The sequence below is a fragment of the Phocoena sinus genome, chromosome 16 (assembly GCF_008692025.1).
Source record: "Phocoena sinus isolate mPhoSin1 chromosome 16, mPhoSin1.pri, whole genome shotgun sequence".
NCBI classification, from domain to species: Eukaryota; Metazoa; Chordata; class Mammalia; order Artiodactyla; family Phocoenidae; genus Phocoena; species Phocoena sinus.
Genome location: NC_045778.1, coordinates 49,519,011 through 49,546,844, shown reverse-complemented (window position 1 = coordinate 49,546,844; position 27,834 = coordinate 49,519,011). Strand labels below are relative to the sequence as shown.

The 27,834-nt window shown below is 38.2% G+C and overlaps 1 protein-coding gene across 2 annotated transcripts in view; it reads right to left on the bottom strand.

The window, feature by feature from the left end:
* Positions 1–363: 363 nt before the first annotated feature.
* RPP30 (ribonuclease P/MRP subunit p30) overlaps positions 364–27,834 on the bottom strand; it is a 33,618-nt gene continuing 6,147 nt past the window's right edge. Inside the window, exons 5-12 of one of the 2 annotated variants that reach the window (XM_032608937.1) lie at positions 27,463–27,534; positions 19,659–19,748; positions 11,261–11,377; positions 10,681–10,710; positions 10,266–10,303; positions 9,800–9,879; positions 6,197–6,295; positions 364–4,953 (exon numbers count right to left, since the gene is read on the bottom strand). In XM_032608937.1, the coding sequence (XP_032464828.1) occupies positions 4,946–4,953; positions 6,197–6,295; positions 9,800–9,879; positions 10,266–10,303; positions 10,681–10,710; positions 11,261–11,377; positions 19,659–19,748; positions 27,463–27,534 (534 nt within the window). In that variant the 3' untranslated portion in view covers positions 364–4,945. The other variant, XM_032608936.1, reaches the window with a different exon arrangement.

The following is a 27,834-nucleotide window of genomic DNA, read 5'->3' as shown; positions in this document are numbered from 1 at the left end:
CATTCTGCTCTGCAGTAGTTATTTCCACTATTTTATCTTCCAGGTCACTTATCCGTTCTTCTGCCTCAGTTATTCTGCTACTGATCCCTTCTAAAGAATTTTTAATTTCATTTATTGTGTTGTTCATCACTGTTTGCTCTTTAGTTCTTCTAGGTCCTTGTTAAACGTTTCTTGTATTTTTTCCATTCTCTTTCCGAATTCTTTTTCAGGTAGACTGCCTATTTCCTCTTCATTTGTTAGGTCTGGTGGGTTTTTACCTTGCTCCTTCATCTGCTGTGTTTTTCTGTCTTATTTTGCTTAACTTACTGTGTTTGGGGTCTCCTTTTCACAGGCTGCAGGTTCGTAGTTCTTTTTGTTGTCTGTCCCCAGTGGCTAAGGTTGGTTCGGTGGGTTGTGTAGGGTTCCTGGTGGAGGGGACTGGTGCCAGTGTTCTGGTGGATGAGGCTGGATCTTGTCTTTCTGGTGGGCAGGTCCACGTCTGGTGGTGTGTTTTGGGGTGTTTGTGGCCTTATTATGATTTTAGGCAGCCTCTCTGCTAATGGGTGGGGTTGTGTTCCTGTCTTGCTAGTTGTTTGGCGTAGGGTGTCCAGCACTGTAGCTTGCTGGTCATTGTGTGGAGCTGGGTCTTGGCGTTGAGATGGAGATCTCTGGGAGATTTCTGCCATTTGATATTATGTGGAGATGGGAGGTCTCTGGTGAACAGTGTCCTGAACTCGGCTCTCCCACCTCAGAGGCACAGGCCTGACGCCTGGCTGGAGAACCAAGTGCCTGTCATCCACACGGCTCAGAATAAATGGGAGGAAAAAAAAGAAGGAAAGAAAGAAGATAAAATAAAGTTATTAAAATAAAAAATAAGTATTAAAAAAATTTTTTTAAATAAAAAGAAAGAAGAGAGCAAGCAAATCAAAAAAATCCACCAATGATAACAAGCACTAAAACCTATACTGAAAACAAACAACAAAGGACAGACAGAACCCTAGGACAAATGGTAAAACCAAAGGTATACAAACAAAATCACATAGAAACATACACACTCACAAAAAGAGAAAAAGGGGAAAAAAAATATATCGTTGCTCACAAAGTCCACCTCCTCAATTTGGGATGATTCATTGTTTATTCAGGTATTCCACAGATGCAGGTACATAAAGTTGATTGTGCAGATTTAATCCGCTGCTCCTGAGGATGTTGGGAGAAATTTCCCTTTCTCTTCTTTGTTTGCAGAGCTCCCGGGGTTCAGCGTTGGATTTGGACCTGCCTCTGCATGTAGGTCACCTGAGGGTGTCTGTTCCTGCCCAGACAGGACAGGGTTAAAGAAGCAGCTGCTTTGGGGGCTCTGGCTCACTCAGGATGGGGGGAGGAAGGGGTACGGAACGTGGGGTGAACCTGCGGCAGCAGAGGCCAGCATGACGCACCAGCCTGACGCGCGCCATGTGTTCTCCTGGGGAAGTTGTCCCTGGATCACGGGACACTGGCAGTGGTGGGCTGCACAGGCTCCCATGAGGGGAGGTGTGGATAGTGACCTGTGCTTGCACACAGGCTTCTTGGTGGCTACAGTAGCAGCCTTAGCGTATCATGCCCGTCTCTGGAGTCCACACTGATAGCCACGGCTCGCGCCTGTCTTTGGAGCTCCTTTAAGCTGTGCTCTTAATCCCCTCTCTTCATGCACCCCGAAACAATGGTCTCTTGCCTCTCTGGCAGCTCCAGACTTTTTCCCAGACTACCTCCCAGCTAGCTGTGGCACACTAGCCCCCTTCAGGCTGTGTTCACGCAGCCAACCCCAGTCCTTTCCCTGGGATCCGACCTTGAAAGCCCGAGCCTCAGCTCCCAGCCCCTGCCCGTCCTGGCAGGTGAGCAGACAGGCCTCTTGGGCTGGTGAGTTCTGGTCAGCACCGATCCTCTGTGCGGGAATTTCTCTGCTTTGCCCTCCGCACCCGTTGCTGCGCTCTCCTCCGTGGCTCCGAAGCTTCCCCCCTCCGTCACCTGCAATCTCCACCCATGAAGGGTCTTCCTAGTGTGTGGAAACCTTTCCTCTTTCACAGCTCCCTCCCAATGGTGTAGGTCCTGGCCCCAACCTTTTGTCTGTTTTTCCTTTTTTCTTTTGCACTACCCAGGTACGTGGGGAGTTTCTGGCCTTTTGGGAGGTCTGAGGTCTTCTGCCTGCATTCAGTAGGTGTTCTGTAGGAATGGTTCCACATGTAGATGTATTTCTGATGTATTTGTGGGGAGGAAAGTGATCGCCATGTCTTACTCTGCTGCCATCTTGAAGCTCCTCCCTCAGGGGCATCTTTTAAAATGGTATTTTATAACATGTTATTGTTAATGAAAACTACTGGCTTTTGTATTTATTTTATAATTGACCACTTTGCTGAACTTTTACTGAAGGTAATGTCACCTTGTTGCAACTAAACCAGTTCATGTTCTAACAAAAGCAAACTTTAAAGAAGCCCACTTGCTGTTCTTCACTGGTGACCAGCCATCATGCCCTCCTATTTTGAATAACAGGATAAGCACCTGCTCATAAACAGAAAGCAAGCCCAACTGCAAATACATAACAAATGTATTTGAAATACAGGTGCTAAAAAGCACCTGTATTTCTACCCTTTGCCCAGTTGCTTTTCTTGAGTTTTTCAAGACTCACATTGTGCCATTAACTTTTCCTCCTTTCTAATGTAACATGAAAGACCTCAATATTATACCTGGTACAGTTGGGGCTAAAATATAGTCAGTTGGTTGAAAAAGTAGATCATTGTGGGGCATCAAAAAAAAGTTGAACATACATCCCCTTAAACATTTTAAGTTTAAAATATATAAACGTACACTCACATGCCAATCTTTTAAAGAAAGGTCAAAGCCTATTCTTGGAAGTATGGCTCCACTGATGGGAGATCTACAGTTTGTTCTTGAGTTCCAGTCTCTTTAAAGAAGAAAGAAAAGTGATATTTCATTAGGTTTGATTTGCATAAGTAGTAATGTTGAGCATCTTTTCATGTGCCTATTGGCTATCGGTACATCTTCCAAAGACATATTGGATATTTTTCAGATCTTCTGCCCATTTTTATTTTATTCACTTATTTATTTTTGGCTGCGTTGGGTCTTCGTTGCTGCACGTGGGGTTTCTCTAGTTGTGGCAATCGGGGTCTACTCTTGGTTGCAGTGTGTGGGCTTATTGTGGTGGCTTCTCTTGCTGTGGAGCATGGATTCTAGGCACGCGAGCTTCAGTAGTTGTGGCACATGGGTTCCGTAGTTGTGGCTCACAGGCTCAGTAGTTGTGGCACACGGGCTTAGTCGCTCTGCAGCATGTGGCATCTTCCCGGACCACGGCTCGAACCCATGTCCCCTGCATTGGCAGGTGGATTCTTAACCACTGCGCCACCAGGGAAGCCCCCTCTGCCCATTTTTAAATTGGGTTGTTTGGTATTTGTTGTTGAGTTGTATGAGTTTTTTATATATTTTGGCTATTAACCCCTCATCAGATATATGATTTTAAAATAGCTTCCCATTTAGTAGGTAGTTTTTTTTTTTAACCTGACAAAAACTTTTACATACTCACACACACACACACACATATATATGTATATTTCCAGATTCTTTTCCTTTATAGGTTATTACAAAATACTGATTATAGTTCCCTGTGCTATACAGTAGGTCCTTATTGGTTGTCTGTTCATTTTGTTGATAGTTTCTTTTGCTGTGCAGCTTTTTAGTTTTGCATTTGTTTCCCTTGCTTGAGGAGATATATGTGGAAAGATAATGCTAATACCTTTGTCACGCCCGATAGCCTGTTAGAATGGCTATTATCAAAAAGGCAAGAAATAAGAAATGTTACAGAGAGGATGTCGAGAAAAGGGAACCCTCATGCACTATTGGTAGGAATGTAAATTGGTCCAGTCACTAAGGAAAACACTATGGAGATTCTTCAAAAAATTAAGAATAGAACTACCATATGATCCAGCTATTCCTCTTCTGGGAATTTATCCAAAGAATATGAAAGCACAAATTCGTAAATATATACATACTCCTATGTTCACTACAGCATTATTTATATAGCCAAGATATGGAAAAAACCTAAATGTCCATCAACAAATGAATGGATAAAGATGTGGTGTGTGTGTGTGTGTGTGTGTGTGTGTGTGTGTGTGTGTGTATACACACACACACATATAAAATGGAATACTACTCAGCCATAAAGTTAGAGGAAATCTTGCCATTTGTGACACCACTGATGGACCTTGAGGGTATTATGCTAAATGAGATAAGTCAGATAGAGAGAGACAAATACTATATGATTTCACTCTTATGTGGGGAAAAAAAGAAAAAGAACAAACTAAATGAAACAAAAACAAACACACAGATAAAGAGAACAGAGTAGTTGTTACCAGAGGGGAAGGAGGAATGGGGGGGAAAGCAAATCGGGTAAGGAGTCAACTGTATGGTGATGGATGGAAACTTTTGCTGGCAAGCTGTAATGTACACATGAGTTGAATTATAATGTATACACATAAAACAATGTTATAAACAATGTTACCTCAATTTAAAAAAAAAGAAAAAAGAGAACTTATAAAGACTCTGGTAAAGCAATCCAAGTGCAGAATTTCCACTGGATCTCCTCTAAATCTAGTTGTCTTGCTCACAACTATTCTGACAGTTCTTTTTAATGACTCATCTTTTTCAAACTTTTCAAAAGCATTAATTTTCCAGGGAATTCCTTTTTTTCCCCTCCTGGTTCATCAGTTTTTATAATTTTAAATTAACTTATATTAATTTTACAATGCTAAATACAATGGCATAAACAGACTTGTGAATAAACACACACCTAACTTTTGGTGAATCCAAGTGGGGTGAAGGTGGAAGCAAGCTGGCACTCAAGGAAGTGGCAGACTCTGGGTGTGAGGGCTCAGCAGCAGTGGCCATGAGTTTTATGGAGGGAGTGTAGTAGGCTAATCCATCATATTGCTTAAGAAGAAGTAAAAAATGCTTTATTTTTAGAACCATGATGCTTAATATATATACAATATATAAAGAGAAATGAACATATACACATATGTGTGAAATATTCTTCTATTTGTATTTTGTCAAGGGTTTCTATTCTTGTTTATTTTTCAAAAATCAGGAGTGGACTTTAAATTTTATCAAATGTCTTACAGGCATCTATTAAGATGATTCTGATTTTTCTCATTTGACCTAGTAATATGATAAAGTGTAGTACATTGAAAAGAACTGAAAAATCCTTACATTTCTAGAATAAATCTCACCTGGTTATGGTATACTCTGTTTTACCAATATCTAATTTAAGGATCTAAATTCGTAAGTGAGTTTGGTGTAAAGCTTTCTTTTTAAAATTATCTATTCTCTGACTCTCAGAACAGTGTTCATATCTTCATTTAAATGATTTTCTTAATATCAATATAGCATAAATGCAGATATTTACAAAAAAGGCTACTTCTACTTAATATAATGATACTGCTATTAAAAAAATCATTTCCAAAGTTGATTGAGTCCAGTGCTTTGAGATTTTTACTATAGCAATTAGAAAAATCAATATTAGGTTTTCAGGGGCTTCCAACTCAAAGGAATCCTATTTCAAGGATATCACGGAGGTAAGAACCAGCAAACGAAGAGGCCAAGTGTGATTTTACATGCACTTTTCCTTTCCTTCCACAAATTTTATAGCAATTCCTTTTAGAAAGGACTTGGACTTGATGATTATAATGAAAGAGAGGCTTAAAGCAAGAGTAGATCAACTAAAAGCCAACCCCTTAACATAAGTTTTAAGAGTCCTCAAAATAACCACTTTTTGAGTAGTAAAATTTAAATAAGCCATGTATATCAAGTAAAGCTGAAAAGCATGAACTTTTAAATGAGCAAGTAACATTTTTAAAGAGTCTCTTGAATATTGAAACATCTTATTCAATTATACCTTCCATTTATCACTAACAGAAAGGATAAATGAACTAGTCTTTGCTTTTCTCTTAAAATATCTAAATTCTTTACAGGGACAGCCTTTTTTTTTTTAAATGCTTTACTAGGTTTTGCTATTTTAATGGCTTAAATATAAGACTGCTTTTATAGACTACCGGTATCTAGCTCCAAGTGAAAATAGTGAATCATATGGAGGTTCCGTTTCTGTTGCGGCTGATGGATTCTCAAAAGGCAGAAGGGAGTGCTGACAGAGACGGGGACTCATTTCAGCTCTCACACTTGGCTTTCTTGCAGGCTGGAAGAGAATCATCATCTACTTCTGATGTCCGAGGTTTCTTCACCGTGGAAATAATTCCAAAAGCAGTTTTTCTAGTTTCTATAAGATAAACAGGGAAACCAAAGTGCCTGAAGTTAAGCCATGATTTCAAAAGAGGTGGTTTTAACAAGCATCCCCATGTTACTGTGACTTACAGCATGAGTAAATGATGAAACCATAATAAACTGCTATGAGTGTTGATGCCATTTACAGTTCTCACCTTTCCCCACCACCAGCTTCTACAAATATCTGTATATTTTTAACATCTAGTTCATTCCAAAGGGACTACCCCAAGGGTAAAACTATATAGGGCAGGTTATCGCTAATGGTCTGTCCGAGGCATCTTAGGTAGCCAGAACCCAAGTTTCAGAGCTTGGTGCAGCACATGCTTAAAGTGTGGTAGAAACACAAATGAATCAAGACGGCAACTACAACAGTCTGCTTTCCTGGTTGTGTGTGTGCTCACTTCATTTTATAGCACAGACCATTCATTATCTGTGTCCCCCACTAGATCATAATTATACCTCTGAAGAATCAATCGTATGGCGAACATCCAACAATGCCTGGTTATTTAACAGGTGTTTAAGAAATACTTGTTGAGTGAACGAGGAATAACGCACATGGTTATTGATCTCTTATATATTGGTGACAATGAACAAAGAAGAATGGGAATTATTAAAAGTTTAGGTCAGGTTGCTAGTAGAGTTCAACTTAAATGTAGCTAACTTCTGCTAAAAATGTACTAAGGGGCCAGGCTCTGTGTCATCTACAGAGGATCTTAGGATGCCTAACACAGTACTTCTTCCTACCACACACTGAGATAGCACATCAGGGGCAAATATAATAGGAATGGAGGCACCACAAGAAGTAACTCTGCCTGGATGAATCAGGAAGGTATCATGAAAGAAGTGATGGTAAGAATAGGGAAGAAGGAAAAGGAAAGGAGAGGAAAGTGTTCCTTTGCAAAGGCATAGGGAGAGAGGTAAGAAGAATCTAATATACTTAGGGGACAATATGGCCGGTGTAAAGGAGGAGCATGAAAAAATTAGGGGGAAACGAGGCTAGTACTTGTGAAGGGCCACAGTGCCGTGAAAAGAGATTTAAACTGAGTCCTTAAGAAACAGGGAAGGACTGGGGAGGAGAGAAAGAGAGACCCCTTGCAAACAAAGGAGATAAAAATCAAAAGGATTTGATAAACATAAATTTAGTTAAGAATTATTTCTTATTTCATGTACAAAAGTCAATTCTAAAAGTTAAATATTACCTTCTCATTTATCAGGATTAATTTACCAAGTCTACTAAATCTTTGCCAGTTATTTAAAAGCATTTTAATTTATAAAAGGGACAAAACTGCTCTCAAGGTCATTAAAATACCAACATAATCAGAGAATCTCAAAATAAACAGAAATTGCCCGTGATTTCCAAAAAATGTTACATTTAGAGATGTTTATCACTATGATTATGAGTAAACGTCTAAAAATCAGTAGAATGAATAAAAAATATAAAAATTAAATTGTGAAAATCAACACTTTGTAACAAAACTAAATGCATTAGTTTCAAAATTATATTAGTTCCATCTCAGAAATATTTTTTTTTACATCACATGAACATTTACTTCTTAATCTAAGACAACAGATTATAAACCGTTGAAAAACAAGACTTTTATAATTATCAGATAAAGTAACTCTTTTAGATCTTGAACCTCTTTCCTCTGTCCCCTCCCCACAATCTCCTTAGAATTGCTATTCATTGGTTTCTAGAATCCCACAGGACCCATCTAACTGTGATGCCTTGTAGCAAGCTTTCCAATGTAGAAGCCCAGCTACTGCATGTCCCAAGTCTTCTGTTTTCCAGGTATCCATTCCTGCACTGCCTTCAACAATTGCTCTCATGATAAGGTTTTCACACCCTCCAAGAATTAACCATCTTCTGGTAGTGCTTCAGTGCAGTGCTGTCCTTCTTAAATGTGGCACTCAGGGTGATAGAGATGCCAGCCAGGACTTATCAGTGCAGAGGATAATGATGACACTTTGAATCTTCCTGCCTCAGAATCTTGTATTTCTTCTAATGTAACCTTAGGCTGAATTTGCAATCCTAGTAGACTGAATTTTGAAACTGCTGTCTCAAATTGATCCCAATGTCAACTAAAGTCAGGGTAATTATAACATCCTGGAGATGTGTTGTTAATTCTGCAGGGACAGCAGGCATACACTAGGACTGTCCTGGGCACAACTAGAATGAATGGGAATGCTAAAGTCCACAAGGCTTCTTTTAGTTTAGCTTCTGTAAAAACCTAGCTTTATATATAACTTATTTTGAATAGCTGAGTTTTTTGAAGCACAGATCTTCATATTTTTCCCTACTAACTTTTAAAAATTAACTTCCCTTCCTTGTCTCAGTCTGTTTTAAACCACTAATTGTTATCCAAAATCTTGACGATTCCTTATGTTCATTTAAAATAGACAAAAATAATGGCAGAACTACTAGTGTGAACCAACTGTTCCCTAATTTCAAGAAAATCCTGATAAAGTTTTAATTAATTTGGTCATTCCCAGAGCTTATGTGATGGGTCTAGGCTATGTAATACAACAATCTCAAACTAAAAATGTTGAAACCAAAAGCAAAATCATCTAATTCATGGTAATACAGTAACCAGTTCTACGAAGTGGAAATCAGATCACTAAATCCAGACGTAATACACAAGCTCTCAATAACCTAACTATTCATATGCTAAATCACCCAGTTTATATGTAGCAACCAATTCTGAAGTTTAACATTCATCTGGGTGATATCAAGTCAACTGCTTCTTGACCACTACCACCAGTGCTAAAAATTACAAAGAGAATGAAGATAAAAAGCAGATGACAGCAGATGAAAAGTGTACACTTTTTTTTTAAAAAAGCCTCATTTTTATTCTCCAAAGCCCTAGCATATCAAACACTTCTAGTTCAATTTTTATCATCTGATGAGTAAGAAATCCAGTGCATTCAAGTAGTGAAATTAAGGTGAGGAGGAAGGTATATATAAATGAAATGTGAGTAAAAAATGTGTAGTCTTGCATAATTCAACAGGTAAACCAAATATGAGAAAATAATCACAAGTTGTAATAAATGTGAAAAGTTATGATTTGAGTTTGTTAGCGGGATTTTTAAAAATGTATTTGGTGCTTTTGTGTTCCTCATAACTGGCTTAACATATATTTTTCACCGTTCAGTTCTCTAAAACAGTGATTTTCAGCAGGGAAAGCATGTCCCTATGGAGGAAAAAGGGAGATGAGAAGCCTATCAAAATGCAGGTGGGGACACACGTGCAGAACTGGAAAGAACGCATTCAATACTCATTTCTGGAAGGCAAACTATATTCATTCCACAAACTACTGAAAATAAAGCCTGAAGTAAAGGGCGAGAAAGCACTGATGGGTATGGCTAAACAGGTTCAGAAAAGATGATCCTAATGGAACTCTGAGGGGCAGGATAATGAAAGTAGATATGGCTCAACTGTTTCACAGAAATGACTGGCTCTTAACATGACCACTTGGTGTTTTTCTTGGAAGGACTTGCTCACCTCCGTGCAGAAGCACTGCTCGGCAGTTGGTGGACACTGCGGCCTTGGCGTCACTTTCCGACAGCCCAAACAGCAACCCTCTGGGGGGTCGTTAAAGATTTCAACCCAGCGTCAGCTGAGGACAGGAGACTAACAGAAACATAACTGACAATGCCAGTTCACCAGAGAGAGGCACTGAGAGAGACACTTTAATTCTATAGTTCTTACTCCAAATGGAACAGGCATTTGAGAAAAGACTCATTTAACTCTAAGCTTTTATAGAGTCCTCCTTTCTCCCTTTTTCTATTTCACCCTTAATCCAGAAAACAAAAGGATGAAGTTTTCACAACCTGATGTAATTTGGTTTTGAAGCTATTAATTGATAAATTTATAGTAAAAGGTTAAAAAATCTTGTTAAAGTATAACATACCAAATTCCAAATTTCCTAAAAGAAAATTTCAATGAGTTCTTATTCAGAAAAGGATACAAGTTTGCCACATCGTATGGGCCTCTTATTTCTAAAGGCTAAAATAAAATGAACAAAAAATAGATATGAAAGAAGTTATTCGTAACATTTCAGTGACTTCATCTGCAGTAAATAGGATGCTTAAGTATCTAAAAACAAGGAAGTCAACTGCATAAATTTAAGTCCTTATAATTTTGACGGGTTACTTACATTTTTGAAAATATAAAAGATCCCTGAAAAGCATTTTGCAACAATTTAAAGGAAAAACTATTTATATAAACAAAATTTGAAGCCCCAAAGGAATGGAGATAAATTTTACTCTTCACCAATTACAATGAGCAAATGCAATTAAAAACGAAAACATGCAATAAACCTTTATTACATGACTAATTTAACTTGAAAAGGGAAAAAATAAAGTACTTAATGCCAGACTTACCCTTTCAGCAGCACTAGATATAATTACATTCTACGAAATAGAAAGTAATCAATATTAATCTTAGATAAATGTCAAAAAATTGAAGTCTTATAATACAAATAACCAGTAATCAAGTTTTAACATAAATACCAACTTCTAAAGTTAAGGTAAATAAAGTGAAAGGATGAAAGACCTCATGTCAAACTAAAGGCAGCCTAAAATAAGAATCAGAACAAGAAGCCTTCCCAACAGTTCTTAGAAAAGATGCATTAGTTTAAAAAACTAGTTGAAAAGGTCATATAACCTTAATTCAACTCAATGATGACAACTGTATCTAGATGATTCTTTCACAGTAGGTAAACGGCCAATTCTTTACTGAAAGATAAAGACTTTCAATATAACTTTTCCCCCCTCATATTATTCTTCCTTAGGATATTTTTCTTTCTCTTAAAACTTGCAGAGCTCATTGAAATGGGAGAATTTGTTGCTGTGCATTGAGAACTTTCTGCTTTAAGGATATGGGGTCAACTTGATAACCCCAGTATATTAATAATAATAAACTGCTAGGTTTGAAAAATATCCTAAAATTATGGAACCATACCTTTCCTTTGCAGACCTGCATCAAATTGAGAGCGTTGGAAATTGTGTACCTTCTCATTGTGGAGTCTTTGATAGCGGGGCTATAGACAAGTTCAAAGCCCACACCTCGGTCAATTGCCTTCACAGGAAATGAAGAAAATAAACTGTTAAAGCTAAACACACACTGTCTTACTTTATTTTCACTGAACTTCCCCCTCACCTCACACCCCTCCCCCACACTGCCCACCTCCTGCATGTCCAGGTACAGCCTTGAATAAAGGCGGATTTGTGCCCGAATGGCACCATCTACAGGAGAAGAAAACAGATCTGTGGCTCTGTCTCAACAGAGTTTATCTTAGCTGTGGGGAAGCTGACTTTATATAAACAGGAATCATCAAGAGGCTGAGGAGAGCAACGTCCCAGTGGGGTGGCAGAAGGGCTACTACTCCATGAATTATCAAAAGGAAACCGGAGATGTGTTCCCTACACGCAGGATAAACTGTTTGCAAACATAGTAAACCAAGTAATTTGACCCAAGAATGAAGAGACAAAGAAATGAGCTGAAAAACGTCCAAAGAACAGGAGTGGAACACCTCTCGGGTAAGTCATTTATTATGCATATGTTGAAGGAAGAAACTAACGGGCCACAGTTGAGTGCCATGTGCTAGGCACTGTGCTGAGTCTTATGTATTTATTTAACCCCTACAATACCTTTAGAAGGCACTGTGGCAGAGACAGCTAACTGCCCCGCTATCTCTTCTCTTCTCCCCTTTTTCTTTACTAACAGAGCCTCTGATCTTAAACGGGGCTCATGGATGCCTGGCAAAAAAGATGAAAGCAACCTGGGCCCTTGACAATTCTGCCAAGCTTACCATACTAGCTTGGCGTTTTACATGAGAAAAAGAAACTTCTTTCTTATTTAAGATGTTTTTAATAGGCAGGCATCCACAGGTAAGAAAACAGCCTGGAAGAAGTGGCAATGGGATCTACTACACTATGCAGCTTCCCTGATGAGTGATTCAAATCTTCATCCATTCACAACAGATAGGTTTTTAAGCCAGCTGTGCGTGGGAATGGGTGAGCAAAAGCTGACATGGTTCCTCTCTTGTAAGAGCTTCCAGTTTAGTGCAGGAGACCATCAAATAATTACACAAAAACACAAAACTTCCACTGTGCTAAGTGCCATCAAGAAGTCTGGGAGTGGGTGAGGAAGGACTTAATTAACTAGCAGAGAGAGGAGCATTTGCAGAGGGAGGGGGCAGTATGTGAAGAAGCTCTAGGGTTGGAGGAAGCATGTAGCATGTAGAGAAGGTCAAAGGCTGGAGAGGAGAGAATGAGGAGAGCCCTGTGGTGGGAGTGGGGGCTGAAGAGGATGGGAACTGCCAAACGGAGACAGAATTAATCTTAATAGCCACACGAAGCATCTAAGGATTTTAGCATGGAGGGGATAATCAGAGTCAGGACGGCAAAGTCGCTTGGTTTCAGTGGTCTTTCAAAGGAGCAAAGGAGGAAAAGCAGGCAAAGACCAGGCAGTATGGTCCAAGTCTCTGCCTGGCAAACGATTTTCTATTTATTACCCAGAGGATGAGTTGGGACTGGTCCAGCTGTGACTGCTGGAGGTCTACTCCTGCGTGTTACAAGGACTGGAAAAACCTGTCTTCTTCAGATCTGGCAGTCCACCTTGATTTAATTCACATGTACTGGCAGATTCCTTCCACTTGCCCTTCCTGAACAAAGACTTTTTTCTTTTCTTTTGCCCACCCCGCAATCTTCCCTTTCCTTAACTTTTCTGCCTGCCTTGAGGTGCCCAGAATTTATTTTAGATTGCCCTATATATATGATATTAGTTTAATTAGCATTTACATGCTATTTTCCACACTGCAACCTCCCCCTCTCCCCTTTTCAGACAACTTTTTCCTGCCTCCAATTCTTTGGCTTGTGTTAATAGTATCTGGGAATGATGTCTGTTATGATACTCTTTGTGCCATAAATATATATCTCATTCTCCCTGCCCGACTTGTACACTTGAGAGCTGGCATCATGATACTTCTTTGTAACACAGAACTGTCTTTTATACAAAAAGCATTTAATATATTTATATTCTGAGTGAATAAATAGTAGCTTATGGAAAAGAGGTCATGTTATAATGCTGTTCACTATGGATTAGACATCACAAAAGAAACCAGGGTTAACTTGGCAAACTGAAATTCACAGATAAACCAAAACATGTCCTTTAACAGTAGTCTCAACTATCCCCCTGGCTATTTCTCTTACCAAAACTACTAATTAGCCAAAGAGGCTTACTTACAGGTATTTCTTTTCCTCATCCCTCTAGTTGCTGAACTAAAACACAAGTCGGTAGGATGGAGAAGAGGGGACATAAAAGACGTGGATGACACACAGAACTAGGTGACCAGGTCCCAAAGAATTCTGGAAAATTTGCTGCCCCCTCCTTGGGGACCAGATCAAAATACAAACTCCTTTTTTGGGGGTTGGAGAGGGTTAGATGGACATAATTATCCACTTAATTATTTTTTAAGAAAAAAGTTCTGATTCTGATCTTAGTACATTAATCAAATTCACTTTCAAGCTGAAAACTCTCAGAGAAACTGAAGATAATGTGCTACTGAAGGCTGTGAACATTTCTTTCATAACACCTTATTTAAAATTTTTAGACAGATGAAATACAGACTCATTACCTGAGCTCCTGCTTCTAAGCCCATTTTAATGTAAATTGTCTTAAGCTCATCACCTGATTGTTCCTAACAGCCTTTTCATAAAGAATGCCAGTGCCTGCCTGATTGGCTTTTGTTTGCATCTCTGACCAAAGGTTCTGGAATAGGCAGATGATTTCTTTACTAATGAGAAATAACAGTCATAACGATGCTACAAACCAAGAACAGGTGTGTGATATTTGAAAAGAGATGGTGGTGGTAAAATTCCAAGAACTAAGCAAAGCTTAAGAGAAAGAAGAGAGAAAGGAAATAGGGGGTTGATTACTGGGACAATACACAGATTCCCTGTTAATTTCATAAAAATTAGTTCTTTATTGAATTCGAAAGGATGATACTGCTGGTGTCATTCCTGGTTTCATTCTTTGAGATAGGTAACTTGTATATGATTCACAAATCAAGTAACATAAGAAAGCAAAAAAGCCTTCACTGTGTCTCTGCTCCCACTTGCCCCACCCACCCCTCCCATAATCACTTTCACTAACTTCTTGTGTCTTTTTCTAGCATTTTTTCATACAGATACAAGCAAATATGAATATGTATTATTATTTTTCCTCTCTCTTACCCCAAAGGTAGCCTACTACATTCTGGTTCTGACTTGAAGGGTTTTCCACGTCAGCTCCTAACTTCAGCATTGCTTTAGAGCTGCAGAGTACTCCACTGCAGAGGTATGGCATTTACCCAAGCCTCTGCTGATAGATTTTGGGTCGTTCCAGTCAATCTACAGCATAAACACTAATTTTCTAGTGTTTTGGGGGATTGCTGGATATTATGGGTTCAGTTGTTTCCCCCCGTAAAAGGTTTATGTTGGGGTCCTAATCCTCAGTACCTTAGGATGTAACATTAATTGGCAATAGCGTCATTGCAGATGTAATTAGTTAAGATGAGGCCACACTGGGACAGGGCGGACCCCTAATCCAGTAGGACTGGTGTACTTATAAGATGATGGCCATGTGAAGACAGACAGGGAGAAAGAACATGTTGTAAAGACAGAGGTAGAGATCGGAGTTATGCAGTTGCAAGCCAAGGACCAGCAAAGATTGCCAGCAAACCATCAAAAGCTAGGAAGAGACAAAGAAGGACTCCCCTAAGGTTTCAGAGGGACCATAACCCCAATAATGTCCTGATTTCAGACGCCCAGTCTCCACAACAGTGAGCCAATACACTTCTGTTAGTTTAAGCCACCCCATTTGTGGTACTTTGTTATGGTAGCCCCAGGAAACTAATACACTAGGTCAGAGGGTGAAGCATTTATAATTTTGATAGTTGTTGCCAAATTACCCACTGCCCCATAAGGACTGTTCCAATTACACTGCTACCGTCAAAGTATGAGAATGCCTGCTTTCCCACAGCCTCACCAAAGTATATCATCAAACTTCTGGGTTTGTGCCAATCAGATAGGTGATTTTAACGTGCATTTCTCTTAGCATGATGAATTTAAGCATCTTTTCATTTGTTAAAAGGCCATTTGTATTTCCTTTCCTGTGAAATGTCTTTTCCATATTCTTAATCCATTTTTTTGGATTGATCATCTCTTTTTTTTTTTTTAACCTTATCAATTTCTAGGAGCTCTTTATATATTACAGAGATTAGTCACCTGTCTATGATATAAGTGAAACTATTTCTACCAGTCTGTCATTAGTCCTTTTCACTTTGTTTCTGATGGTTTTTTTTATTTTTTGGCCACACAGACATTTTTTTGATACTGACAGGTTTGCTGGCACTGCTCCAAGTACTGGATCAATAAAGTACTTAACATAGTTAGGTTCACAATATGTGTGATGAAAAATAAAATTTATAGAGCACTCACACCCAACTCAAGGATATATGGCAAGATTCCTGGAACAACCTCACTGCTTCAGATACTATTTACTGGATTTCTCTCAGTGGGGACTAACTGGACCATGAAGACAGAAATGGATTAGGGTTAAAGGAACTGCTGAGGGGAAAACATCGGAAAGAGAGCATAAAACATACAATCACTGGAAATGGCTCAATAAACTTGAAGTTATTGTTGAATGGCACTAACACTGTAAAAAAAAAAAATCAAAGGTGAAGATACGTGCTGCTTAAAAAAATTCTTCTCAAAACCTGAATTCATAAAGATCATGTTTTAAAATATGAAATTATTCTGTGCGTAACAAAGAGCTCTGCTGTAAAGTAATTTTAAATAGCATTTCCCAGTGGGAAATGACAGCAGATTTAGAATCAAAGCTTAAGTACAAATCCCAAGTCAACCTTTGAGAGAGACAGGTACCTGTTGTGAGCCACAAACTACCTGAGTCTCAATTCCATCACCTGCATCACAGAGGTAATTCACATCTACCCCACCCTAAAGCTGCTGGGCTAGAGCAGGTGTGAAAGTGCTTAAGCCTTAAAATGCTAAATAATTAGAAGCCATCTGGCTATTCAAGAAGAGGAGTTGAATTCAACTTTTTTGAAACCCAACTATTACATGATAAAATGATTCCCATACAACTTACTTAAGACTCCAGAGGAGGGTTGCAGGAGATTTTAGAGGGAATTAACATAATTGAAATTATGGTGCCCTAAGCATGTGGTGAAAATAACAAAAGGATTGAGAGCTGAAAATTATACATAAGGAGTGCTTTGGTATGTTTTAGCTCCTGGGCCCTCCTTTATAATCCCAACCTTCTTTTTTTTTTTTTTATAACTTTGTTGAGGGATCATTGACAAATAGAATGCATACATTTAAAGTCTACATGTGATGATTTGATATACATACACTGTACACTGTAGAATGATTACTGGGATCAAGATAATTAACACATCCACCACCTGACATAGTTAACCTTTTTTTTGTTTTTTTGTTTGTTTTTTTGTGTGTGTGGTGATTGTGGTGAGAGTGCCTAGGATACTCTCAACTACTTTTGAGTTATAATACTGGACTATTAACTACAGTCACCCACGCTGTACATTAGAGCCTCAGAACTTGTTCTTTTTTTAAGTGAAAATCTATACCCTTTGACCTACAATCCCAACCTTCTGAGCTGATAATTCGTACATGGCTTATGGCCTCTAGGTTAAAGGCTAATGAATTAAATACTTTAATGCTCCTATTTCTCACCATCCCATCCAAATTAAGATACCTATACAACTACTATTATTTACCCTGAACAATAAGGTGGACACTTTTTATTGTATGCTTCTAGCTTTTAACTTAATTTTAATTAATTTAACTTTTAATTCCAGTTTCTCTTAAATAAAAAAGAGGTGAATGAATTAATAGGGATTCTTCTGCTTCCTGACCAATTCACACCGCAGCCTACTTCTACACTAGACGAGGGCTAAAAATAATCCTGCATAGCCTTCCCTCTACTCCATCATCTAGTTTTTATTAAACAACATATGTAAAATGTTCATACCAGATTTTTAAAAAAACAGACACTGTGTTAAGTACTGCCTATCCCTCTCACTTGTCAAATTTTTACTTTTCAGAATTCTTAAATTGAAAAATGTGGGAATGAAGCCAAAAATATCCATCAAAAAATAGCACCTTCAGGAACTTACAGATGGAATCAGAAGGTGCGCTGTCCTAGTGCTGCCGCCTCCAGTGCATCTCCTCCTCACGCCGCCCCAATGTCCCACCCCCCCGCACAGTGAATGCTGCCTGCCAAGCCCTGACAACCAGCTAAGGACTAACGGTTCACAGGATTTGGCTGTGTTCCCCAAGCTGTACCCAGACATGCAAAATTAGACATATACTCGTTCAATTGACAGATTTTAGGGAAGACCTCTTATAAGCAAGGTATTTGGGTAATGAAAAAAGGACCATGACACAGTTGGTGTTCTCTAGAAGCTCACAATCTGGGTTGGACAGCAGGGCACATTGCTAAGGAACCAATCAAAGGACGAAGCCAAAACAGACACTGGGCAGCTTATCACTGTTGTGGGACATGAGGAATTATGTGCTGTGCACTGCTGTCCATTCCATGGACTTGGCCTTAGCATCACATGCACTACCTCCTCCCAGCCAAGGACACAGTATCGTATGTGGGTTTACTCAGGCAAAGCCATCTAGAAAATGGCCTTCCTAGTTCATTAAGGTGAAGAGAAAAGCAAAAAAGTTGTAAGTTTAAGAGCAACTTAAGGAGGGTGCCATCTACATGGAAAATGGATTGGCAGTGTGAAGCTGGTAAAAAGCTTTGGCAACCTTCTAGAGACAGACACTACTAGCTCTGGGGAGCAACAACATGTGACGCCAGTAAGACTGTCATAACCTTGGGAACTGTGTTAGTTTGAGCCTTTTATCATGGTAGCTGGGGCACATCGGAGATCTCATCTGATGGGGAGTCAACCAGGTCTGTCCCACCCCTGTGTCTGGAGAGCTGAACAGCTTCTCCTTCTTCATTTTACCACTTTTAACAACATGTATCTCCAATTCTAAAATGTGATGATTAAGGGTCTTTTTTTTTTTTAGTGTTTACTTATTTAAGTACCGGCAAGAATGTGGGGAAACAATGATTTGAGCTTAACCAATATTGTTATATGTTCAGTAGTACTCTCATTATTGATCAGAAAAGAGCTGTTTTATAGTTTGCCCTTTAAATATTTAACTTTAAAATTCTGAATACTTTTCAAGTACAGCTTTAGTAGCACACACTTAGGGGTAGAACACAAGCCATCTTAAATTTTTCCACACTGCATTCAATTTTTCCATACCATACAGATCATTTTCTCCTCTCACAGTATCTCCCTACTCTCAGCATCAAGCTAATTCCTTAGCAGTGGAGAGGGAAACAACAATTGAAGAACTTGTGATTCTACAGAGACAAAAGAATAGGGGAGTTATCTATCCTGAAAATCCATAAATTTTTAATTTTCCAATTCTGACAGGATTGGGGATGTAATCTAGATTGTCTGTCAAACCTTTTTTCTCCTTCAACAGCACTTCTTGAGAATGGGAGAGAGCTTTGGAAGCCTCTATTCTAAAAAAGCATCCTAACTCCTCCCAGGATCTGGTTGTCAATGCAAATAGTTGACAGCTCTGCCAATCTTACAGCTCCCATTGTGAAACAATATCACTTTTATGATGGAGTAAGACATTAAAAAGGTGTGACAGGTGGAAGATAAGGAGTAGAGGAAAACAAGAGAAATTACGAGAAAAATTCTGTAGCAGAGGAAGGAGCACAAGATCTGTTGAATGCATGGTCCCCCTCTTAGGTTATCATAAAGGTAAGCCTGGGCTTTTGTGTGAGCCAGCACATTTCAATGCCAATTTTAATTTTGCAGAGACCACGCCTACCGTGCTTTCCAGGCCCTGCCCCCTCCAGTCCCTGCCACCCCACCTTTCCCGTTTGCTGGTGCCTTGGGAACCCTCTCTCTATTTTGTCCTACGCCTTTCTTGGCTGCTCTGTCTCCTTAATGTTCAACATTCAGACTGTAAGTGTCCATCATTATTAGCTATCCTCTTAGGAAATTTCCTTCACAAATTTGAGCTTCTCAGGCCTTTCAAACACATCTTGGTAATTCACTGGATATTTTTTATTTTAAGCTTTCTTTTCTACCTTTAGTCAGCTTAGAAACAAAAATCCTCTTTTTAAATTGCCTATTTATTACTAGCCTTTGTTTTTTCCCCTCTAAGAACAGCAGTTTCTTCTGCCCCTTTTCCAGTGTGTTAATGCACATGTAGAGATTCACATATAGAATGGAAACTGTGACACTTACCACATTAATAGGGGGTCTTTTGAAGTAAAATGGTAGCTTCTCTGTTACAGTTATGCAGACTAAATCCACATCTAAATGTGTACAAGCAACCTGTCAAGAAGAAAAAAACAGGTAAAGCCAAAAGGAAAATTGGCACATGTTAAGAATGGGGTAGGGTCAAACGTGATACAAAGAAATGTAAATAGATATGGCTCACTCCATAGGCATTACACGGTTCTGTGTTCAAATACATTTGTCCCTTTACAAAGTCAATGCTTAGCCATTCCTTCACATTTGGTTTGAATGGTTTAGCTGTAATCTAGCTGAAGCAGAGTGATATGTCTATAGACCATCTCAACAGATAGGGTCTAGAGACCCTCTAATTCATGGTCAGCTACATAAGGAGAGGTTGCTAAGAGAGGCTGAGTTTCTGGAAGGTTACTTAAGATTGTTCTAGAAAAAAGAAACTAACTGCTCTGAAATCCAAGAAAAAATAAATAAATAAGCCAAAAGGAATGGATGCATGGTCCACTTACCCCAGAAATTATTTATTTTTGTGCCAGTAATTGGCCCACGCCTGTGGCTCCTATCAGTCTATTGACTGGCCAAAGAAATACATGGCACTACTAATGGCATTTTGTTCAAATGCTAATAGAAACAGAGCATCTCCATAAATGGTCAAAGCAGAGCTGTTATAAATCAAATGACACTGAATGCATTTTTTTCAACTTTTAATTTCCCTTTCCTTTGTTCTCATTTTTGCTATTATTTGTTGATACTCTGCATTTACTTCCAAAAGAGATTTGAAGCTGCTTATAAAAAAAGACATGCAAGATAAAATAAATAGATAAGGAAATGAGCATAAAAGGAAAATCAGGGAAGGAACATAAAGCCAGGGAAAGGTTACTAGCATAACAGTGCAGGCCAAAAGACAGGGCTAGAAGCTGCATACCCGGCTCTCATTTTGCCATTATTTGATTTACAGCAATAAAAGGAATTGGCTGTTTTGTACCATGACAAAAATAAGCCTTACTATCAATGCTGGTGTAATCAGGCTTGACAAACAAATCCAAGGTGCCAGGGTGGCTGTGCTGGCAAACTAACATCCGTGGCACGGACCAAGAGAAAGGGGTCAAGAGGGGGTGACAATGCCCCATAGGGTCAGCTCAACCTTCAGCAGTGACAGGAATGTCACATCTTATCCTTTCTCTTCAGAATCCCCACTTCAGTTGTTCCTACCCCCACCCCAGGGCTCCAGGAAGCAGGTAGTGATCAGAGGCTGCCTGGCTTTAAGACAGTCGTAGTAACTTAGTAAGCCTGGGAAGTAAGGCTGGTTTGGCAGAAACACTTGGCTCATAAAGAATCTGCCCCATCCCAACTGCTACAGCTGTCCAACTCATAAAAGAGTCATTGAAAATTTGATAAGAATGGATGAAGTAAAGGTCTGAATAGCAGGTAAAACATAAAACACGCTCAGCTTCTGTTTGCCATTTTTAAACTACCAGATTAGCAAAGATCAAAAAGTTTAGCAATATACAGGTGACACAAAAATAAACAAACAGGGACTCACAGGGTCTTTAAATCAGTACAGGGTCTTGAAAAGCATTTCAGCAATAGGTATCAAAATTTTATAAGCACACATCAGCAAATTCCTATAAGTATAGGAATGTATCCTATAGAGACTAGAAATGCATTCTATAGCCATATACCTTGCAAATGCTTGAGGATATTGGTGAAAGGACGGTCGCTGCAACACCAATTACAAAAGTCTAGACACAACTAAACATCCCTCAATTTTACTTAAAAAAATTATGGTCCCTTTATGCAAGAGAATATGCTGACTCCTTAAACGGAATGAGGTACCTCTCTAGTGGATATTATGGAACCATCTCCGAGATATACTGCCAGGTGAAAAAACCATGGTATTAGGAAGGAAGGAGAGGAAGAGGAGAATGAAGAAAGGAAGGAAGGACTAGGTAAAAATACTTCTGAAAAGAAACACAAGAACTGCTAGCAGTGGTTGCCTCTGGAGAAAAGGGAGAGAGCGTTTTGGGTGGGAGGAAGGTGTACTTTTCAGTGCATACCTCTTTGCACTGTTTCAATTCATTATTACAAACACAAATTATTTTTCATTTCAAAAAGCTGATTCATTTCTTAAAAGCCTGTTAAACATTCTTCCCCAGAGTAAAGCTAAATTACGTTACTTTTTTATTTATGTATTGCTCCTTTTTTCCCTCTTTTATATAACAGTAGCTAATTAAAAAATATCCCTTGTGTTGGTTTAAGTACATGCATTACAATAAACTTTCAGTTACAAAGGATGGCTCCACTTGGCTCCCTCTGACACCTCAGACTTAAAATGTTTCAAACCGAATTCTTTTGTTATTTAGCTTTCTATTAATCCAAATGTTCAACTGATACATTTAGATAACTATAAAATAAGAGCTAATGTTCACACCATAATGAAATGCTTTCTAAATCATTAAAAATATTAAATTACGTCCAAATATATTTGTGGTTAAGAATTTGATTATAGTGGTTTTGGCAGGTTGTATATGAATTCATATCAATTGTTCTTAACCTTTTCTTTGGCCAAGGATTCCTATGAGGATTTAAGGAAGGTATTCCCCAAACTGCACATATACACACATACATTTATCTTTGATTTTATGGAACAAGCGGAATAAGAGAAGGGGGTTCAGTCTCCCCCAACTCCCCTTCATGGATGTCAGGTTAGTACATTCTAATATTTTATTCAAGGGAGAGCCAGGCTTGCCCAGGGAAAAAAGAGATGCCCGTAAATGGGGCCTCCCAAACTAAACTGTTTTAAGAAAAAAAACAAACCTCCCTGAAGAATTTATTTAAAATGGAGATTACCAGGCCCTACTCTCAGCAGTAAATTCAGTAAGCAGGGTCTAATAACCTGCATTTTAACAAGGTTTCCTGGGAAATCTGACACCAGTGGAGCCAGAGCATATCTTAAGAAGAACTGCCTTGAAAGATACGCCTCTTCAGTAGCCTCAGGTGTTAGCAGCATATACTACAATAATGCTCTGCAAAGAGTAAGGCATGGATTTTGGAAGCAGGAAGAAAACAGAACTTCTATTTTCATTTATTTTTAATTCCTTCCCTTAAAATGTTTTGTTCAGTGTGTGTATATTATTTCATAAAGCACACTGATATAATGGAGCATGCAAATAATTTTTTTATTGGAGTATAATTGCTTTACACTGATGTGTTAGTTTCTGCTTTATAACAAAGTGAATCAGTTATACATATACATATATTCCCATTATCTCTTCCCTCTTGCTTCTCCCTCCCTCCCTCCCTCCTTCCCTATCCCACCCTTCTAACTGGTCACAAAGCACTGAGCTGATCTCCCTGTGCTATGCAACTGCTTCCCACTAGCTATCTATTTTACATTTGGTAGTGTATATATGGCCATGTCACTCTCTTTGTCCCAGCTTACCCTTCCCCCTCCCCGTGTCAAGTCCATTCTCTAGTAGGTCTGCGTCTTTATCTGTCTTGTCCCTAGGTTCTTCATGACTTTTTTTTTTTTAGATTCCATATGTATGTGTTAGCATATGGTATTTGTTTTTCTCTTTCTGACTTACTTCACTCTGTATGACAGACTCTAGGTCCATCCCCCTCACTACAAATAACTCAATTTTGTTTCCTTTTATGGCTAATATTCCATTGTATATATGTGCCACATCTTCTTTATCCATTCATCATCTGTTGATGGACACTTAGGTTGCTTCTATGTCCTGGCTATTGTAAACAGAGCTGCAGTGAACACTGTGGTACATGACTCTTTTTGAATTATGGTTTTCTCAGGGTATATGCCCAGTAGTGGGATTACTGGGTCCTATGGTAGTTCTATTTTTAGTTTTTTAAGGAACCTCCATACTGTTCTCCATAGTGGCTGTATCAATTTACATTCCCACCAACAGTGCAAAAGGGTTCCCCTTTCTCCACACCCTCTCCAGCATTTATTGTTTGTAGATTTTTTGATGATGGCCATTCTGACTGGTGTGAGATGATATCTCATTGTAGTTTTGATTTGCATTTCTCTAATGATTAATGATGTTGAGCATTCTTTCATGTGTTTGTTGGCAATCTGTGTATCTTCTTTCGAGAAATGTCTATTTAGGTCTTCTGACCATTTTTGGATTGGGTTGTTTGTTTTTTTGATATTGAGCTGCATAAGCTGCTTGTAAATTTTGGAGATGAATCCTTTGTCAGTTGCTTCATTTGGAAATATTTTCTCCCATTCTGAGGGTTATCTTTTTGTCTTGTTTACGGTTTTCTTTGCTGTGCAAAAGCTTTTAAGTTTCATTAGGTCCCATTTGTTTATTTTTGTTTTTATTTCCATTTCTCTAGGAGGTGGGTAAAAAAGGACCTTGCTGTGATTTATGCCATAGACTGTTCTGCCTATGTTTTCCTCTAAGAGTTTTATAGTGTCTGGCCTTACATTTATGTCTTTAATCCATTTTGAGTCTATTTTTGTGTATGGTATTAGGGAGTGTTCTAATTTCATTCTTTTACATGTAGCTGTCCAGTTTTCCCAGCACCACTTATTGAAGAGGCTGTCTTTTCTCCATTGTATATTCTTGCCTCCTTTATCAAAGATAAGGTGACCATATGTGTGTGGGTTTATCTCTGGGCTTTCTATCATGTTCCACTGATCTATATTTGTTTTTGTGCCAGTACCATACTGTTTTGATTATTGTGGCTTTGTACTATAGTCTGAAGTCCAGGAGCCTGATTCCTCCAGCTCTGTTTTTCTTTCTCAAGATTGCTTTGGCTATTCGGGGTCTTTTGTGTTTCCATACAAGTTATGAAATTACATGCAAATAATTTAAAAGAAAATAAACATACACATATTGGGGATGTCAGATCACTATTTCTTTAAATTGATACAGTACACACTCAAGGTAGTTTGGAGACCATTGGACTAAATAACCTGAATTCTCCTCACCCTGTCTTGTCCTGAATGGGAGTAACAATGGAAAAGAATATGAAGAAGAATATATATGTCTATAACTGATTCACTTTGCTGTACAGAAGAAATTAACATAACATTGTAAATCAACTGTACTTCAATAAAAATTTTTTAAAAAATTCTAAATGGGAATAACTAACTCAGAAGCTCCTGAAACTTCTATGTATCTCTCTCTGCCAAATTCCACCATCACCCCCATCCTAAGAAGCCCCAGCCAATGGAATCTGCTTACAGTCTTTCATCTTTGCCTTATCCCCTGGGGTAACTATGGAGAAAAAGGATTTATCTATGAGATATCTTCCAGATACTCTGAGTGGAAAAGAGTATGTTATTTCCCATGGAAACAACTCTATTTAAGGTGGTTCGATTTTATACTACTAATTGTTAACATGTGTATAGGAATGCTTTTATAACTCATTTTGGAGACCTTAGTTACAGAATATCATATCTACGGACACTTGTTTACATTCTAGATAATCAACTTATAAACCAAACAAATAAAATCACTTAACAGAACATAACCTGTTAAGCAACAAACTGCTTGCATCTGAGCCAATTCCAAACCATGATATGCTTACAAAAGCTTTATAATTAAAAGAAAAAAGTCTTTTTAAATTGATTTTCTATATAAAACAGGGAGAATGTCAACTTCAACTGAATCTTAAAGGATGGGTAAGATTTGGAAAGATAAGATGTTCTGATTTTAAAAACTGTTTTCTCTGCAGTCAATTCCAAACAAATACTCTGTCAATTATTTATAGCTTTCTTCCATCTTCCAGAATATTTCTGACTGTTCCACCCATCATCATGAATTATGTGTTCACAGTTTTGAATTAAAACTTGTGAATAATCTGAGAAAAACAAGTAATAAGATAAATTCACTAAATCAAATTATAATGTATTCTAAGACTCCAAAGTCCTATCTCTATAACATAACTACCTTAAGTTTAGAGCAAATCAGTGAGCCTAAGTCTCAATTTTCTCTTCTACAAAATGGGGATAATAATAGGCCTTTGTCCCAATTATCCCCAGGATTGTTGTTTTCTCTAATCACCAGTAAATGGCTATGGAAATTTTAAGTTGTATGCTCTTCAAAATCCATTTGAAAAACAAGTGTACAATAAAAAACTGGGTACACTACCAACTTTTAGTCTACAGTATAACTGAGCTGTTAATATTTAATAACAAAACTAAATTGCTGTTTAACAAATTTGGACATATCCATGGTCCATCTTAGGGTTTCAGCACTGAATTAGAACCCCTGTGGAACTTAAAAAAAGATACCCAAACTCAACCCCAAACCTACTGGATCAGAATCTCCAACAGTGGAGATCTGAACGTGCCTCATTTTAAAAGGTTCCACAGGGGTCTCTGACGACTAAGAACTACTCAATCCTACTCCCCGTTTTTCTGAAATGAAATTCTTGAGAATTACTATAATTGAGGATTTTAGAAAAGGAGTCACCCAAAAACAGGAATTCACAGATAACTTGTACTATTTCTCTGCATTAATACATTAAGTCCCCTACATACAAACCTTCAAATTACGAACTTTCAAAGATGCAAACGTGCCCCTGTATGTCAGCTGTTGTACTGTAGTACTGTACTTTTCAAGGTACTGTACTGTAAGATTAAAAATGTTTTTATTTTTTGTGTTTGTTAGTTTTTTATGTATTATTTGTGTGAAAAGTATTATAAATCTATTACAGTACAGTACTATATAGCCGATTGTGTTAGTTGGGTACCTAGGCTAACTTTGTTGGACTTACAAACAAATTGGACTTACGAATGAGCTCTCTCATTCGTATATAGGGTACTTACCGTAAAAACAATTAAGAATTGTTAATGTGCCTTGAAAATGAAATTTGCCACACACGAGTCTCCTTAGTCAGCAACTCCATCTACTGGATAAACTTAGGGAAAATCTTATAATTTTAGAACGGACTTTGCTTAAAAACAAATTATGCTGTAAAAGTAAAACATCAAAGACCAGTGCTTTCTTTCCCCCCCACATAATATCCCTTTAGTGGATACACTTTTGGTAGATGGCTACCTAAATAAAGACAACGTTCCAAACTTCTTAAGGAGCTATACCTCACTTTACACAGTAAAACATATCCCTGAAAAACTATATTACATTTGATTTTTTCTTTTCTGTGATCACTTACAATGCCCAGTGTGTTGTCTCAAGTTGACAAAATGACCATACACATTAAACAATTTTCCTTCCTGAAAAGTCATAGAAATGGCCATTTGAAAAGGACAAAAGAAATTAAATTCATAAAGGTTCTCTTATACAAAAAGGAACAGTATCAGCAGATGGTTGATTCTGAAGGATTTCTAGAAGACCAAAGGCTGATACGATCATGCTGGCATATGGACCACACCTCAGAGCACACAAACGGGAAAGCTAAAACAGAGAAGGGATCTTCTATGCCACAGTAGAACCTTGCTCCCTTCTTCTGTCACAGGCAGCAGCGAATAGTAAGAAGGGCAGAAACTGAAGCACTTTTCGAGCTAGAAAGAGATGGACCATCATTTACCTAAGAGAAGTTTCAAACGAATGAATGAAGCAGAGATAAAGAAACAGAAGAAAACTTGATGGACTCTTTTAATCTCAGCCCATCAAATATCTAGCAGAATAAATAAAACAAAACAAAATATGTCACCCAAATACACCCTTGTGCAATTCCAGAACACCAAGTATAAATGAAAAATCCTCAAAGTTTCCAGATGAGATGATACAGGTCACCTACAAAGGTATAACATCAAACTTCTTATATAAAATAATGAGTACCATTTTCTTTTACTGTTACTTACATGAAAAAGTTTTTCTGTCTTTGGAAAAACTGCAACGATATCATACAGCCGGACTCTTGAAGAAGTTGCTCTCTAGTAATATAAAAAGAATGTTACCATACTTATGCAACAACAAATGCATATGGAATTCTGACTAATGTCCTGGCTGCACTTATATTTCAATTATGTAACACTTCTAATATGCCACTGACATTTCTGCTCTGCTTTGTATGTTGTCAGAAAAGACCTCCTCAGCACATGAGACTCCAGATACCAACTTCCAACCCACCAAGGAGGAAGGAATCATCCTCCTTCCTTCCTTCCCACATTGTTATGCTTTAACTGTGTACCAAACATTTTGTTTGAGATAGAAAAATCAAATTAGATAGCTGC